The 17,193-nt window shown below is 39.9% G+C and overlaps 1 protein-coding gene across 1 annotated transcript; it reads right to left on the bottom strand.

Annotated features, from left to right (window-relative positions):
* Positions 1–979: 979 nt before the first annotated feature.
* LOC128132482 (uncharacterized) lies at positions 980–1,561 on the bottom strand. The gene is made up of 2 exons (XM_052769078.1): positions 1,267–1,561; positions 980–1,161 (listed from the first exon to the last, which is right to left on the bottom strand). Exons 1-2 carry the CDS (start codon positions 1,559–1,561, stop codon positions 980–982), a joined length of 477 nt encoding a protein of 158 aa, XP_052625038.1.
* Positions 1,562–17,193: the final 15,632 nt, after the last annotated feature.

Here is a 17,193-nt window from a genome sequence, read left to right as displayed (position 1 = left end):
AATGGTTGGGCCTTAGGGTAAGACCATGTAAAGGTTTGGGCCCAATTTGGAAAATTGGGCCATATTTTGGGCTTTGGTTCATTGTTTGACTTTTGGGCCTTTCGATTGGGCCTTGGGATTGAATCAAGCTAAGTTGGGGGTAAAGTAGTATTTTACCCCAAGCATGGACTTATGGTTATGTGTTGGAACCCAATTATTAATTAGGTGTTATTTTGATGTTGACAGTTCGGGAATCTGTCATCTAGCAGCTAGAGTTTTGTCTACAGGACTTCAGCAGTGTGAGGTGAGTTACCTTCTAGTAGAAGTGGGTTGAAGGCACCAATGTCGGCCCACTGGTAGTTGTTTATAGTTGAGATGATTGTCTTTGTGATAATTGTCTGGTATGCCACTATCTGTTATGTTTTATGTGTTATATGATATTATGTGATAGTGGTAGGAAGGGTGAAATTGTCCCCGTTACCGGTTGAAAGAGACCGAAGGGGTAGGCCAACACCCAGATATGCTAGGCAGTATATGACTTATATGTTTATGTACTAGGATGATATGTGGTAGTGGTAGGGGTGAAATAGTCCTCGTTATCGGTTGAAAGAGACCGAAGGGGTAGGCCAACACCCAAATACGCTATACAGTTACTGGTTGAAAGAGGGCGAATGGGTAGGCCAACACTCATATATGCTAGGTGGTTACCGATTGAAAGAGACCGAATGGGTAGGCCAGCACCCAAATATGCTAGGCAGTATGTTATTGTATGGTATGTGGCAAGGTTGTAAAAAGCGCTCGGCGAACGCTCGATGGTTGACTGGTGCCAAGCGATTAATCGGTGTTGGCGGCGATTAATCAAGGATTAATCGGAGAGCCTTAATTATTAATTATTAATTATTAATTATTATTATTATTTTATCCATAAAAAAGGCATAATATACTATTTTAACATTCAAGAAATAAACCATCATAACATATGTTTTAGTTGCTCCTTTTTTTAGATAAACTTTGTAATGTTAGAAAAGCAGAAGCAAATCTCGTGACTCCTGGTCGAATAAATTTCCCTTTTCTTGGTGTAGTTTCTCATCATAGCCAAGGTTTTTTGGTGAAAATAAATGAATATGGTTAGTTTCTTTGCTTGATCTAGGACTTTCTTAAACCTTGGAAGTCCACCAATACCTTCAAGAAATAAACACGATTAAATAACAAATTAATGAATTATAGTATAAAATAAAACATGTTAAAACTAAAATACTAAATAATATAATAAACAAAATATAATACATTCGAGCATAAGGTTAATGGTGTGTGTCGCACATGACGACCAAAAAATAGTTGGTCTTTTCTCTTTTAGTAACTTCGCCGCTCCTATGTTATCTGTGACATTATCGTTCACAACTTGAACAACATACTCGAGACCAACTTGTTGAATGCAAGATTCCACATAATCATATATGCGTTGGATTTTATGTGCTTCGCTTGAACTTTCTTTTGATGATAAAAACACAATACCCATTTTTGAATTTACACATAAATTCGTAATGCTCCTTCTCTTCCTCTCGGACCAAGCATCCGTCATGATTGAGCATCCAATCTCTTACCATTCTTCTTCATTTCTTTTCAAAAAAAAATGTCTTTCAACCTCAAGCTTTAGAAGTGGGTCGCTCAAAGAATATATAGTAGGAGGTGGAAGCCCGGTTCCAAATTGGCCAACAACCTCCAACATCATTGTACAGCTATCATCTTCCAATGCATGAAACGGAATCGCAACTTTATATGCCCACCTACTAATGAATTTATGACATGCTAATACTCTATCTTTCCGAACAATATTGCTAAGATCAACTTTTTTTCCCTTTCCCTTCTTCAAAGCTTCTTCGGGGTTTATTTTGTTCGCAAAGTCATCCATGGGGCTTATAACATTTGGTGCTTTAGACCCCAAAAAATCTTCTATTTCATCCACGTCAACACTGTTATGTAATTCTTGCATCACCTCTGATCTTAAGGACTCATCATGTGTGCGTTTAGCTATCTTATTTAACTTCCCTTCATTAAGATAATTTCGAATTCTCAATTGATCATCTTTTGTAGAGTTTGGACATGAAGAAACATTTCCCGTCACATGAGCAATATGTTGTTTAATTCTAGAAATCCCTCCGCTAACGACTTTTCCACACAAGTTACATTTTACTTTATCCAACTTATTTTTATTCGGGCAAAAACCATATTCCCAACCAATATCATCATAATTCCGTTTATGAGTTGCGGTGGCTGTAGATTCCACCGATGGTGAAGTAGAATTTTTAGATGTCATTGGTTAATCCACAACTGTTATATATTGAAAAATAACATCAGAATTCAATTTTTAAACAATGATGGTGAAGTAGAATATGCTTCATGTTCAAAATACCAATCATCATGTTCACAGTTCAAAATATAATTGAAGTAAACACGAAACATTTGTTAATTGAATTCCTATCGTTATTTTTAAGATATATAAAAATGGGACGTTATATCTTACTGCACAAACCACTACTTGCATTTCACTATTTTTTTAAAAACTAGTTAGATATCATTGGTTAATCCACAACTGTTATCAGAATTCAATTTTTAAACAATGATGGTGAAGTAGAATATGCTTCCTGTTCAAAATACCAATCATCATGTTCACACTTCAAAATATAATTGTAGTAAACGTGAAACATTTGTTAATTGAATTCCTATCTTTATTTTTAAAATATATAAAAATGGGACGTTATATCTTACTGCACAAACCACTACTTGCATTTCACTACTTTTTTCAAAACTAGTTATACATAATTCTTCTTTCCATATCCTCGAAGGGACAGTAATCCAAAACAGTCACACATATATACCATATACAAAAATTAGTTAAATGCTTCATGGAGCTAGTTTATTTAATATCGAAACTAGTTGTAACATATAAACTTTATTATTTTCAATACTAAATGAGCTACTTCTTTGAAATTATAATCTTTATTATTTTTTTCATGGCGGACCTAACCACGAAGGCAGTATGTGGTATGATGGGGAACTCCCTAAGCTTTGTGGTTACGGTCTTCAGCTTTGGTTTCAGGTATTTCTTCTTCAAAGGAAAGGAGCCGACATGGTCGCAGCGCATCACACTATGTTTTCCGCACATGAGATCTTTGAGATTATACTCTGATATTGTTTCATTATGACATGTTTTGATTATTGACATACTGGTCTTGATATGGGATGACACTATGGATGTTTTTATACTATTGGTTTTATAATTATTAAATTAAAAATGAAATTTTTGGTCTTAAATTTTGGGGGTGTCTGGACTCAAATCGAGGGTTTGAAAGAGTTTTACAAGAAAATATTTTTTTCTAAAATTAAAATAAAGAGTTTTTGATAAAGAACAAGGAGTGTGATGCGTGTAATCAGCCGAGCTCAAGTAAGTTTTCCCCAAGATACCCATACATGTTATGTTATGTTATGTTATGTTATGTTATGTTATGTTATGTTATGTTATGTTATGTTATGTTATGTCATGTTATGTTACGTTACGTTACGTTATGTTATGTTATGTTATGTTATGTTATGTTATGTTATGTTATGTTATGTTATGTTATGTTATGTTATGTTATGTTATGTTATGTTATGTTATGTTATGTTATGTTATGTTATGAATTGAGAATATTTGAACTGCATGCTAGATTAGGGCTAAGGATCTAGAAAGGATGCCTTATATGCCTACTGTATGTGTTTGTAGATATGCATGCTAGTCCTGATCAGTCAATGATAGGATGGCCTGTTTAGGCTATGCCTAATTTTTTGAGCTCTTGGAATTGTCTGTTAGTATGGTTTAGATAATTGAATAGAATGGCTTGATTGGAGTATGTTGGTTAGTTTTTTCGTTATCTGAATGTTGTTTGCTTTGTGCTTTGTGGGACTCTTAGCAATGTGAGCTAGCTATTAAGTGAATATGCTAAGTCACATGTGGCACATGCTGGATAATCTCAGAGTAATGGACTTGGCCCGATTGTGCAACTCTCGTTTGAGTCCAACCGTTCTAGGATTGAGTCTTTTACTCGAAGGATTATCTGATCTCTGTTGCATGTGACTATATTCATGAGGTAGCTAGTTGACATTACCGAGAATCATTCAGCAGCTGAGGACTAGGTGGGTTCAGGAACCTAGGAAAGCCTAGGATATGCTTCAGTGGGTTAGTAGTGAGATTTAGTGAGACTTGGGTGCATCGGTTTGAGGAAGTGACTTGGAGGATTTGAGAGGATTTTTGAGGAAAGTATGGAATCCGATAATTAACAGAAAAACTGTAAAGCTCACATTTCTTGTGAGCCATTAATAAGATATGTAATTGACATTGGTCAAAAATTGTAATCTTTACATGAATAAATGAAAGAAATTTGTTTCAATATACGTGAGTTATGTGTATATATAAGTTTATAAAATAACTTAATAATTATAGCTAAAATAAGTGCCAAAACTAAAAGATTATTTAGGACTAATAATCTAAATGGAAATTGCAGTAGTCGTAACTGTGATTCCATATATATAAAGATTATTTATGATCCAATGAAGTTTTGTGTTCAACCCGATACGAAAGAGAGCATCGTAAAAAGTAAGTTTTAGATAGTGTAACTGATGGGTTTTATACAAACAATCCTATGTGTGCATGCAACCCTAATTCGGATCTATGTTTTCACTATTAGACATACAACTTATGAACACAAAAAAAAACCTAGCATGCATCTACTATTTTCGAAATTCACAAAAAAAGAATAGAATACATACCTTTTGTTGATATATATTAATAACAACTAAATCTTGAAGGTCCTTTGCTCTTGAGAACAAGTACCACAATTGTAGTACCTCTAATGGCTCACAAACACACTTGAGTGAGAGGATGAATATGAGAGAGGGTAGGGAAGGTAACAAGCTCCGAAAATTAGGCTCTACTAGGGTTTCTCCAAGGTTGGACGAATTCTAGTGCCTAAGGGGGTCTATTTATACTTGAGGCCAACTAGGGTTTCAGGGTGGGAACCCTAATCCCTTAGCTTAAGGCATAAGCAAGTCCATGGACCTCCTATCCTTTAGCCTTGGACAAAAACTCCTAGATCCTTCTAGGATTTTCGGCCCTTGCCTAATAAGGTGATCCATTGGCCCAAAGCCTCAACTATCAAACAGTTATAAAACAGCCCCTGCACTTTTAATCAGTTCATTTCATCCCAAAATTAATTCCAAATTAATTTATGATTAAATACTAATTAATAATATGACTCCAAATTAATATATTATTCATATAATATATTAATAAATCATACTTATACCCCAACTTATATTTATTAACAATAAATCAGTCTCTCTCCTCAACAGTCATCCTATCTAGTCACCAACTTATATTTATTAACAATAAATCAGTCTCTCTCCTCAACAGTCATCCTATCTAGTCACCAGTGTGAAGGCAACCCAAAAGGACCATACTACTATCGGGTCAACTACATCCCAATTATAGTTACAGGCTTAGACACTTAATCCAACAGTCTCCCACTTGGATAAGTCTAATAACTATAACCGCCAATGTAACTTCAAAATCCGATTAGCAATCGTAGCTCTCAATAGCTGTTGTCGAACTATGACCTAGTCAATGACACGTCCTTTAGATAAGGGATCGTATAGTCCTCCGTTCTCAAGATATCGTGCGTACAATCACATGTAACATGGTCATACTTATTGTCCAGCAGTTTGTTTCTCGATCTCTGGTATGTATGACATAGAACTTAATTAAACACATCAACTTAGTCATGACCGGGCCCGACACATAAGTCAAACCAAATCATCGAGGGGCCCAAGATATCAATTTTAGCCTCGTAGGATAAAAGGAACAAATAAACTTCGACTTATATGCATTTACTATTCACTCATCAAATCATACACAACAATGTGTTTTATAACATCAAGTTACTGATACGTTTACGCATTATCAATGCACAACCAAATTGCAAACAATAAACCATATATCTAGGTTTAAAGACTATATGATATTATCATCTCACAATCACTCGTGATTAATTCCATGAAGTGATTCAAGTGAGTGCAGGTCTTTTCAAATACTCAAATATTATTTCATAAGTACTCATGAACGTTGCAGCAAACTTTTGCTATGTCTAATACACTTTAGACAATCTAAAAGCCAATTCACGACAATCTTCTTTCATACCTACTTCCAAAGTATGAGCGACCGTGGATAGTTTAAATAATCTTATTATTTAGGAAGTTAAAATATGCAAAAAACGAAACAATAGTAAATAATTGACATAAGACAGTAACACTACTTATAAATAATACTCCTTTATTTAATCATCAAAATGTCAATTACAATTTATCTATTAAAAGTTTCCAAAAAACTATCTAATCACTAAAACTAATATCGTCCTTCAGACCAATGCTCCAAGTGTGCTGCAAGTGTTTAACCCTACTCAGTCTCTTTGTAAGGGGATTTGTTGGGTTATCCTCTGACGATACCCTCTTCACTACGATGAATCCCGCTTCTACCCGATGTCTAATAAAGTGATATTTCCTGTCAATATGTATGGATCTGCCATGATCCCTCGGTTCCTTGGTCAAGGCAACCGCTCCTTCATTATCGTAGAAAATCTCCATAGGCTCCTTTATGGGTGGCACAACTCCAAGGTCTCCGATGAAGTTCTTCAACTGTATCGCCTCCTTTGACACTTCGCTCGCTGCTATGTACTCTGATTCGCACATTGAATCAGCTACAGTCTCCTCCTTGGAACTTTTCCAAGTCACTGCTCCTCCATTCAGGGTAAAGACCCAGCCCAACTGAGAGCAGAAGTTGTCTCGGTCGATCTAAAAACTGGCGTCACTATACCCTCGCACTCTCAAGTCATCACTCGCACCGAGAACCTCGACCTGTGCGCCTCCTCCATCAGAATGGTACGTGCCCCACCCGTAAACGGCACCCAAATCTGACCATGAAAGGTCATAAGCCCCTGGCTATAGATAACGAACTCAGATACCTACCCGATCACCCGCTCTCTCTTGCGGTTCTCCGGTCTCACAGCCTCTTCCTGGGCCTCTCGAATGGTATCCAACACCGGAGTCATCACCGTCAACCTCATACAAACGTCTCGTATCAGGGCACTCTCTGCCCTACGGCTTAGGGCATCGGCTACAACGTTAGCCTTGCCCGGGTGGTACAGGATCTCACAATCAGAATCATTTACCACATCCAACCATCTCCTCTGGCGCATATTCAGCTTGGGATGATCCATCAAATACTTCAAGCTCTTGTGGTCGGTGTATATGGTACACCGAACCCCATACAAATAGTGACGCCAGATCTTGAGGGCGAACACCACTGACCCCAACTCCAGATCGTGGGTGGGATACCTCGTCTCATGAGGCTTCAGCTACCTCGATGTGTATGCTATCACGCGCCCTTTCTGCATCAGCACCGCATCCAACCCCGATATCGATGCGTCACAATACACCACAAAATCCTCCATCCCCTCCGGAAGGGCTAACACTGGGGCTTCGCATAATCTCTGGTGAAGTGTCTCGAATAAGGCCTGCTACTCAAGACCCCAACTAAAAGCCATGCCCTTCCTGGTCAACCTGGTGAGAGGAACGACAATCTTGGAGAAATCCTTGATAAATCTATGATAATCGACGACCAACCCCAGAAAAATCCTGATCTCGATGGGGGATCTCGGAACCTCCCATCTCATCACAGCCTCAATCTTGGCTGGATCGACCAATATCCCATTCTGGTTGACGAGATGTCCCAAGAACTGGACCTCTTGTAACCAGAAATCGCACTTGGAGAATTTGGCGTAAAGCCTCTCCGATCTCAAAACTCCAAGAATCTCTATCAAATGCTCCTCATGCTGCTCTCTGGATCTCGAATACACCAATATATCATCGATTAATATGATCACCGAACGATCCAACATCGTCCTGCACACTCTGTTCATGAGATCCATGAATGTCGTTGGTGCATTGATGAGCCCAAAAGGCATCACCATGAACTCGTAATGCCCATAACGAGTCCTAAACGTCGTCTTTTGTACATCCTCATCCCGCACTCTCATCTGATGATATCCTGACCTCAAATCAATCTTGGAGAACCAAGATGCTCCCTGCAACTGATCGAACAGATTATCAATCCTCGGTAAGGGGTAAAGGTTCTTGATCGTCAACTTGTTCAACTCCCGCTAATCAATGCACATCCGGTGTGAACCATACTTTTCTTGACAAAAAGGATCATCGCTCCCCACGACGAGCTACTCGGTCGAATAAACCCCTTCCCCAGCAGCTCCTGAAGCTGCAAGGATAACTCATGCATCTCTGGCGGCGCAAGGCGATAAGGTGCCTTAGCAATAGGTGCCGCTCCCGGAACTAAATCGATGTGAAACTCCCGACAACTCCTCGGGGAAAACGTCCGGGAACTCTCGCACTATCGATACATCATCAACCGAACCCGGCCTTTCCGCGGGCACTCGTGTGTCCATCACATAGGCGACAAACCCACTACAACCCTGCTGTAGACTCTGCATCGCTCTAGTAGCCGAACAGAATGCTGACCGAGAACGGGTACCCTCGTCGTACACCGTAAGAACTCCCCCACTAGGGTCCCGTATGGTCACCAACTGTCGCTCGCAGTCGATAACCGCTCCAAATTTGCTCAACCAGTTCATGCCCATGATGACACAGACATCCTCCATCATAATCAGGACCAGATCAATCGGAAACTCAACACTGAAGATCTCGAGTACACATCCTCGAATCACATCAGTGGCATACACCGCTCGCTCATCAGCTATGGAAACTCATAGAGGTCGACTCAACGCCTCCCGACAGATACTGATGTGCTAACTAAAGGCTAACGACACAAAAGATCGACTCACACCCGAGTCAAATAACACCAAGTCAGGTATAGAACTCACAAGAAAAGTACATACACATATCATAATATGAGCACACTATCTCAAACTAAAAAGAAAAACATGAAAGAATACATACCAACCACAACATCGGGCGTTGCGCGGACCTCCTCCACTGTCAACTGGAAGGCTCTCCCACGAGCCTTTGGTGCCTCGGCCTTCACTGGCTGGGTCTCGGTAGCTCTAGTAGCAGGTGCGTATCCTTGCGCTGATCCCTGCAGTAGCTGTGGGCATTCGGCCTTCCGATGGGCGGTCTGGTTGCAATGAAAGCAAATTGAGAATCCCTTGGGGTAACCCTCGCAAAATGCCCCTCCTTCCCACACTTATAGCATACCCCAGCTCTGCACACCCCCTCATGGCTCTTGCCACACTTCCCACAAGTGCAGCCCTTCGGACCCCCAGATCTCAAATCAGCGGGCTTTGCCCGCTTGGCTGCCAGCTGAGCCTGCTCCGGTCGTCTGTCTCTCCTCTAAGACTCGGCCTCCTCCCTGACCTGAGTCTCCAACTCAATCTCCCTCTTCCTGGCATTTGTCTGGAGCTCAGCAAATGTCCGGTATGACGAGTTCACCACGAACTCACGAATATCCGTCCTCAGTATGCTCAAGTACCGGCTCATACGTGTCTGACACGTGTTCAGGGCAAAACAACGCCCTCTCATGAAATATCCTCGTAATCACTGTCACAGACTCAGTTCCCTTCTTGAGGGACAAGAACTCCTGGGCTAGACGTTCCCTCTCCACAGGGGGAACATACTAATCTCGAAACATCGTGGTGAACCTCTCCCGGGTCACCGCAGTAAGCTCTGCAGTAGTGAAGTCCGCCGTCACAAACTTCCACCAGTCCTTCTCCCCCAAGCGAAGTTGGTTCAGTGCAAACTGAACCCTCACATGCTCCAGACATGAGCATGTGTAGAAGCATCCCTCGATATCAGAAATCCATCTCATTGCAGCAATTGGATCGTGCATCCCATCAAACTCCGGTGGCTTCATGTTGCTGAACTCCCGGTACAGCAATGAATCACCCCCCTGAGGTCTAGCAGCAGCCACAGCCGTAGTAGCTGCAGCAGCCGCAACCTCGGGTATCTCTGTACGGATAGCCGCAACCACCTCATCATGGATCATCTGACGAAGCTCCTCATCACTCACATTGCTCGTCTCTGGTTGGTGGCGTGTCCCAACCATGATGTCTATGAAATACAACATAAAAATATCAGAGACTCGCTCAAGTATACTTGCACTCGATAACTCAACCCTACTTGTTCCTTAGTAACTTAAGGATTCTTACTTGGACTGTGCACTAATCCGGTGTTTTCAGTAGTACGGGCCCTATACTACCTTCCACACCGCATCAACATTCATTCCAAGTCCTCCTCCTAGGATCCTAAATCACAAGTACTTCTATATCTCGCTAAGCATTGGCTACCCTCCAGCAGACCTCTCGTAAGCTCCTCGCTGCTACTTATTCATTCTCAAGCATCTCATAGTAGCAGTAATCTCCTAGGCTAAGGCATCACAAATCAGGCCACTCTAGTCCTAATATGAATACCTAGCCTACTCTAGTATGCATAACATATCATATCATATCTCATAACACATAATGTAAGGGTATTTTGGGAAATCAACGTTCGGGCGCTGGCTGATCATACACACTGCTCTGATCTGCTCGTTTAAAAACCTTTTACTCTTTTAGAAAAATTGTTTTATTGTGAAAAATTTCTCAAATCCTCAATTTGAGTTCAGATACACCCGAAGGTGCATCCGAATCCCTTAAACCAAGGCTCTGATACCAACTTGTAACAACGTATTTTTCAAAACAATTTTTCCATTTCAAATATAATAAAAATTCATATGTAATATCAAAATCCATGTATCAACATCATCTCGACAAACAAATCCCAAGATCTCAATGTAAATAAAACTCCATTTGTGTGTACGGTCATGCCAGCGCCTTCCCGTGATCCTCACTGGTACCTGAAACACATAACACACAACACGGTAAGCATAAATGCTTAGTGAGTTCCCAAAAATACCACATACAACACATACGCCACTCGAGGCTACAGTACGAACCTCCGGTAGATGTGTCTCAGCAGGACCCTCCAGTCCCGTAGCAAGTTAGACCCTCTAGTCCGGTCATAGCTCGTTGGACCCTTCGGTCCGGTCTGTATCGTTGGACCCTTCAGTCCAGTCTATATCGTTGGACCCTCCGGTCCGGTCTATACAACACATAGCATACACATATCACAATGCACATGATCTCATACATACACATTGCACACAAGACCCTCCGGTCTACACATAGATACCACTCTAGGTAATGTAAAGTGAGAAGACTCACCTCGGGTAACTCGGATAATCTCGCACACGAATATACTGATCTAGCCCCCGCCTAATCACATAAACAATATCCTCAAATAAATAATGGCTCTCAAGGCTAGATTAAATCCCTTGCTACAATCCCACAGAAGGGTAAAAGACCATTTTACCCCTCCTTGACCCAAAAGTCCAAATGTTGACAAAAACCCTAAAAGTCAACGAAAGTCAATAGGGGGCAGTACGTGGCGCGTACCAGCTCTTGTACACGGGGCGTACTACGGCGATCCAGAGTCGGGGTCTCAAACCCTTACGCTGCGCGTACTGAGATTTATGCCCAACGTAAGTTTCAGTTTCATGCTCTTATGGATTTTTGGTCTTAAACGGTTAAGACATAACCTTAAACTCCAGATCTGACTTTTCTAAGGTCACTGAATCCATAAAGTTGAAACCTTTAAGCCTTTGCATGGTTGTAAAGGTCACTAATCACTCTAACACATTTCCCCATTCCTCATAAAGCCTTTATCTCATGCATGACTTAATATTCTCGTCCAAGATTGGATTTTTGTGAACCCACAACTCATATTACTCTGAATATACGGCAGATCTATGCTTATGGAGACCATTTGCTCATAAAGTCTCCACCTTGGGACCAAAAACCCTAAAAATTGGTCCATGAAGCACAAATAAAAAATAACAAGGAAAACTTTGAGATTTTTACCTCCTAGTGAAGCTCCTCCCTCTATAGAACTTAGATCCAAGCTTGTACTCCAAATTCTAGCCTCCACAAGAACCTTCTCTTCTTCTTCACTAACACACAAAGGCACTTTCTTGCTCAAGAACACTCACACACTAGCTTTAGAACGATAATATTGCTCTCCTAGGGTTTCTCATTCCTTTTATAGTCCACAAGCCACAATTAGGGTTTGCATCTGGTCCAGCTACGCCCAATGTAACCCTAGGTACACCCAACATACCTAGGCGAGTCCGCGTCCAAAGTAAGTGTTGAGTACGCGCAGCGTACTCTTCAGTACGCCCAGCGTCCTCAATAGCTATACTTTTTCATTTAAGGGCTAAACTTGACAACTTGATAAAGAAGAAGGGTTTAAGAGATGCACCTGAATTTCGGAATGTTAAATTATGAGTTCTCGCTCTCAGTAAACCCCTCTCCTTGCAATGAAGACAACATTATCACTCGGTCTATAGAAGAGATATCCAAAGGATTTCTGTGGGTAACCGATGAAAATACACCGCTCACTATGAGGTTCGAGCTTGTCGCGAGTCTCTCATCTTACGAAAGCCTTGCAACCCTAAACCTTGATATGTGCCAACGAGGGAGCTTTTCCTGTCCACATCTTGTGAGGTGTTTTGGCAACCTTCTTTGGAGGGACTAAGTTACGGATATGGGTGGCAGTTTCTAAGGCATACCCCCAAAATGAGATAGGTAACGAAGCACGAATCATCATGGAACAAACCATGTCCAACAAGGTTCGATTATGCCTCTCAACCACACCATTCAACTGCGGTGTCCTAGGGGGCGTCAATTGCGAAACAATTATGCATTCCTTGAGGTAGTCGTAGAATTCTAGACTAAGGTACTCACCACCTCGATCGGATCAGAGCATCTTAATTTTCCTGCCCAACTGATTCTCCACTTCTTACTGAAACTCTTTGAACTTTTCAAAGGTTTCTGACTTGTGCTTGATTAAGTATATATACCCATATCTGCTATAATCATCGATGAAAGTCACGTAGAAGCGGCTTGCATCCCTTGTGGTGGATCTAAAGGGCCCACACACATCGGTGTGTATGAGATATAATAAACTCTCACCCTTTTCACAAGTAACGGTGAAGGGTGACTTGGTCATCTTTCTAAGTAAACAAGACTCGCACACGTCATCGTCCCTAAGGTCGAATGACTCCAACACTCCATCTTTTTGGAGTTGGGCTACGCGCTTCTTGTTGATATGTCCAAGACGACAATGCCACAAGCATACTTTGTCCAAACTATTGTAAGAATCGATATGCAACACATCATTTCCTAAGTTGTCTACAACCATCACAGTTTCATATCTTCCATTACAAGGCAATGCTTCAAAATAGAAAGAACCATTCAAGAAAGCATTATAGAACCTTTTTCATTATCAAACGAAAATCTAAAACCTTGTTTATACAAACCATGAAAAGAAATAATGTTTTGTGTCATTTCTGACGAATAACAACAGTTATTCAAATCTAAACATAACCCACTACTAAGCACTAAAGAGTAAACTCCAATCTTGGTGACAGACGACGCTTTCCTATTCCCCATGGTCAAGTTTATCTTCCCATGCTCCATATCCATACTTCTTCTTAGGCCCTGCAAATCAGAACAAATGTGAAAACCACACCCTGTATCAAGGACCCAAGACATAGCATGTGAAGAGTTGTTGGAATGAATAGTATAAATACTTGTGAAAGACTGCTTGATCTTTCCATCCTTGATATCTTGCAAGTACTTCGGGCGGCATAGTTTCCAATGCCCTTTCTCACGGCGGTAGTAGCATTCTACATCCTTCGGGTTGGAGGAGGGTGCAGTGGGACCAGCCTTGGTTCCACTAGAAGAGGTGCCATCTTAGGACTTTCCCATTGTGGTGGCTCTTATAAAGAGCATTCCTCTTTTTACATTTCCCTTGCCCAATAGCCAAGATGGGGACAACAACAATAGAATTTGATGCAACAGATTTGTCTTTGAGGTTGCTTTCAGCAGTCCTCAGCAGGCCTTGAAGCTTGCTCAAAGTGACCTCCTCGTTGTTCATGTGGTAGGTCATGCGGAACTGATTGTAACAAGTAGGTAAGGAGTGAAGAATGATATCAATTGCCAGCTCCTCATCGAAGTTTTCATTTAACTTCAGCGGGCGATCGACATATCTCTGCATTTTCTACAGGTGGGTCGTGATGGACTCTCCGTCCCTCATCTTGGTAGTGATCATCGAAGTAATGATCCCGTACCTCTTCTGCCTGGAACTTTGGTGGTACATGTCCAGTAAATCCTGATGCATCTCATAAGGGTAGTAGTCCTCGTAGGACTTTTGGAGTTCGGAAGTCATAGTCGCGAGCATGATGCAATGGACTTTCGTAGCATCGGGCTCATGAGCCTCAAAGGCAGTGATCTCCTCGGGAGTAGCAGTGTTGACATTCACTTCCTTCAGCTCCGTGTCGAGTACATAATCCTTGTCCTCATAGTGGGTAACCATTCGAATGTTAAGGATCCAATCATTGAAATTGGACCCATCGAAAATTACCCTCCCACAGAAATTCATGAGTGAGAATGAGCCGGAAGAGTTCGAGCTAGAAGCTTTGTTGTTGTTTGAGTTAGACATCTGAAAAAGAAAAGAGACAAAGCTTGATTAGATAAGAATCCCCAATTAAACACCCAAATGAGAAATTAGGGCTAGGATCCAGCAACATTAATTGCAATTTAGAAGAGGGGTGCCGTAATCTAAACAACAAATAATTTGAAGGTAAGTGAATGATGATTCACTAATTTCCACCATGAAAAACGAAACAGAAATTAAGTTTTAAATGTATTGAAAACTACTAGATCTTTTGAGATTCATTGAACTTTTCAATGGCATGTTTAAATCTCGATATGCCCTTCAAGTTTGTGACTAGGATACCGATGATCACAAACAAGGTGTGAATAACCCTACAAATGTACTTGGTACTCTCGATGTTACAAATCACCTAAGAAATGTGCCGGTTATCCACATACGCTCCATTGATCTATGATAAACATCGGGTCACCCTTTGCCAACATTGCTAGTCCATATTAGTGTGTCGGTTATCCATGCACGCTCCACTAACGACTTGACAAGGGTACAAAGTGTAACTTAATGGAAGAACATCATTTTCACATTTTTCCTAAAGTAACTAAGATTGAGAATTTTATAAAAACATTTAGCTACTTTATTAATCATTATAGTTTTAATGAGGAATTAGTTGCCCTATCCTACCCGTTCGGCTAACGACCCTCCACCAATCAAGGAAGTGGTGGGTGAAAGTAAACACCCATTAAACTATCATTTTATAAGCAGCAACCTTATACCCCCTTATAGATTGGCTTCGTGAATGAGGCCTACTAACGCTAAGACTAGCTTAATCTTATATATATATATATATATATATATATATATATATATATATATATATATATATATATATAAAATTAATCTTATAATATTATAATAGTATAAAGGTATATTTTAAACATTTCAAAATACTAGGGTTTTAATCAAATTTAAAATTTTCAAAAATTAATACCTTTTAATTTTAAAATCTTAAATATTAAAACTTTGATTTAATAATTATCCAAATCTAAACAATTAATTTAAGTTATTAAATCTTGGAGGATTATCTATTAAATTAAACAATTAATTTAACCTAATCCCTTCATCCCCTAAAATTCGAAAATTTGGGATGGGATAATTCAAAGATCTTTAATTATCTATTTAAACAATTAAAGGGATAATTACAAAAGATGGCATTATCCTAATCCCTAAAGTCTTGGAATCTTATCTTGGGGAATAAGGCATTTTCAAAAACCCTAGGGTTAGACAACCTTAATTTCGAAATCTTGATGCCAAAGGAAAGAGTTTAAAAGACACTAACAAAATTCGAAAACTAGGGTTTTGGAACCCTAATTTCGAAAATCCAAGCCCTAGGGTTTATTAGCCATAAACCTTAATTTGTCAAGTTCCTACTATTGTATAAAATCCAATTGAAAACAAAACCAAAGGCTCTGATGTCACTGATGAGTTTTATACAAACAATCATATGTGTGCATGCAACCGTAATTTGGATCTATGTTTTCACTATTAGACATACAACTTATGAACACAAAAAGAAACCTAGCATGCATCTACTATTTTCAAAATTCACAAAAAAGAATAGAATACATACCTTTTGTTGATATATAGTAATAACAACTAAATCTTGAAGGTACTTTGCTCTTGAGAACAAGTACCACAATTGTAGTACCTCTAATGGCTCACAAACACACTTGAGTGAGAGGATGAATATGAGAGAGAGTAGGGAAGGTAACAAGTTCCGAAAATTAGGCTCTACTAGGGTTTCTCCAAGGTTGGACGAATTCTAGTGCCTAAGGGGGTCTATTTATACTTGAGGCCAACTAGGGTTTCAGGGTGGGAACCCTAATCCCTTAACTTACGCCTTGTTCCCGAGTTCCACTTAAGGAGAGAAATGGGAGGATACGGAGGGAAAGTGAGGGGTGTCAAAGGAAAATCGTGTTCCTGAGTTTCATTAATGGAAGGAAAGTGAGGGGAGGGGAAGGATTTTGGAGTCATATTTTCCTTCCAAATTTTCCTCCCAAATTGGGCGGATTTGGGAAGAAAGTGAGGGGAAGGAAAATTTTAAGTTTTATTTTATTTTTCCTCCTAACTCGGGAACACAAAAACTAAAAATTTTCCTTTAATTTCCTTTCTTTTCCTTCAAAATCGGGAACACAGAATAATGAATATTTTCCTTCACCTCCCTTTCTTTCTGTCAAAAATTTTCTTCCCTTTCCTTTAATGAATTTACAAAAAAACTCGGGAACAAGGCGTTAGGGTCTAAGCAAGTCCATGGACCTCCTATCCTTTAGACTTGGACGAAAACTCCTAGAGCCTCTAGGATTTTAGGCCCTTGCCTAATAAGGTGATCCATTGGCCCAAAGCCTCAACTATCAAATAATTACAAAACAGCCCCTGCACTTTTAATCAGTTCCTTCAATCCCAAAATTATTTCCAAATTAATTTCTGATTAAATACTAATTAATAATATAATTCCAAATTAATATATTATTCATATAATATATTAATAAATCATATTTATACCCCAACTTATTATTCTTAACAATAAATCAGCCTCCTTCCTCAACAATCATC

This window comes from Lactuca sativa, chromosome 2 (genome assembly GCF_002870075.4).
Source record: "Lactuca sativa cultivar Salinas chromosome 2, Lsat_Salinas_v11, whole genome shotgun sequence".
Lineage (NCBI taxonomy): Eukaryota > Viridiplantae > Streptophyta > Magnoliopsida > Asterales > Asteraceae > Lactuca > Lactuca sativa.
This window is presented reverse-complemented; position numbering and strand designations above follow the sequence as displayed.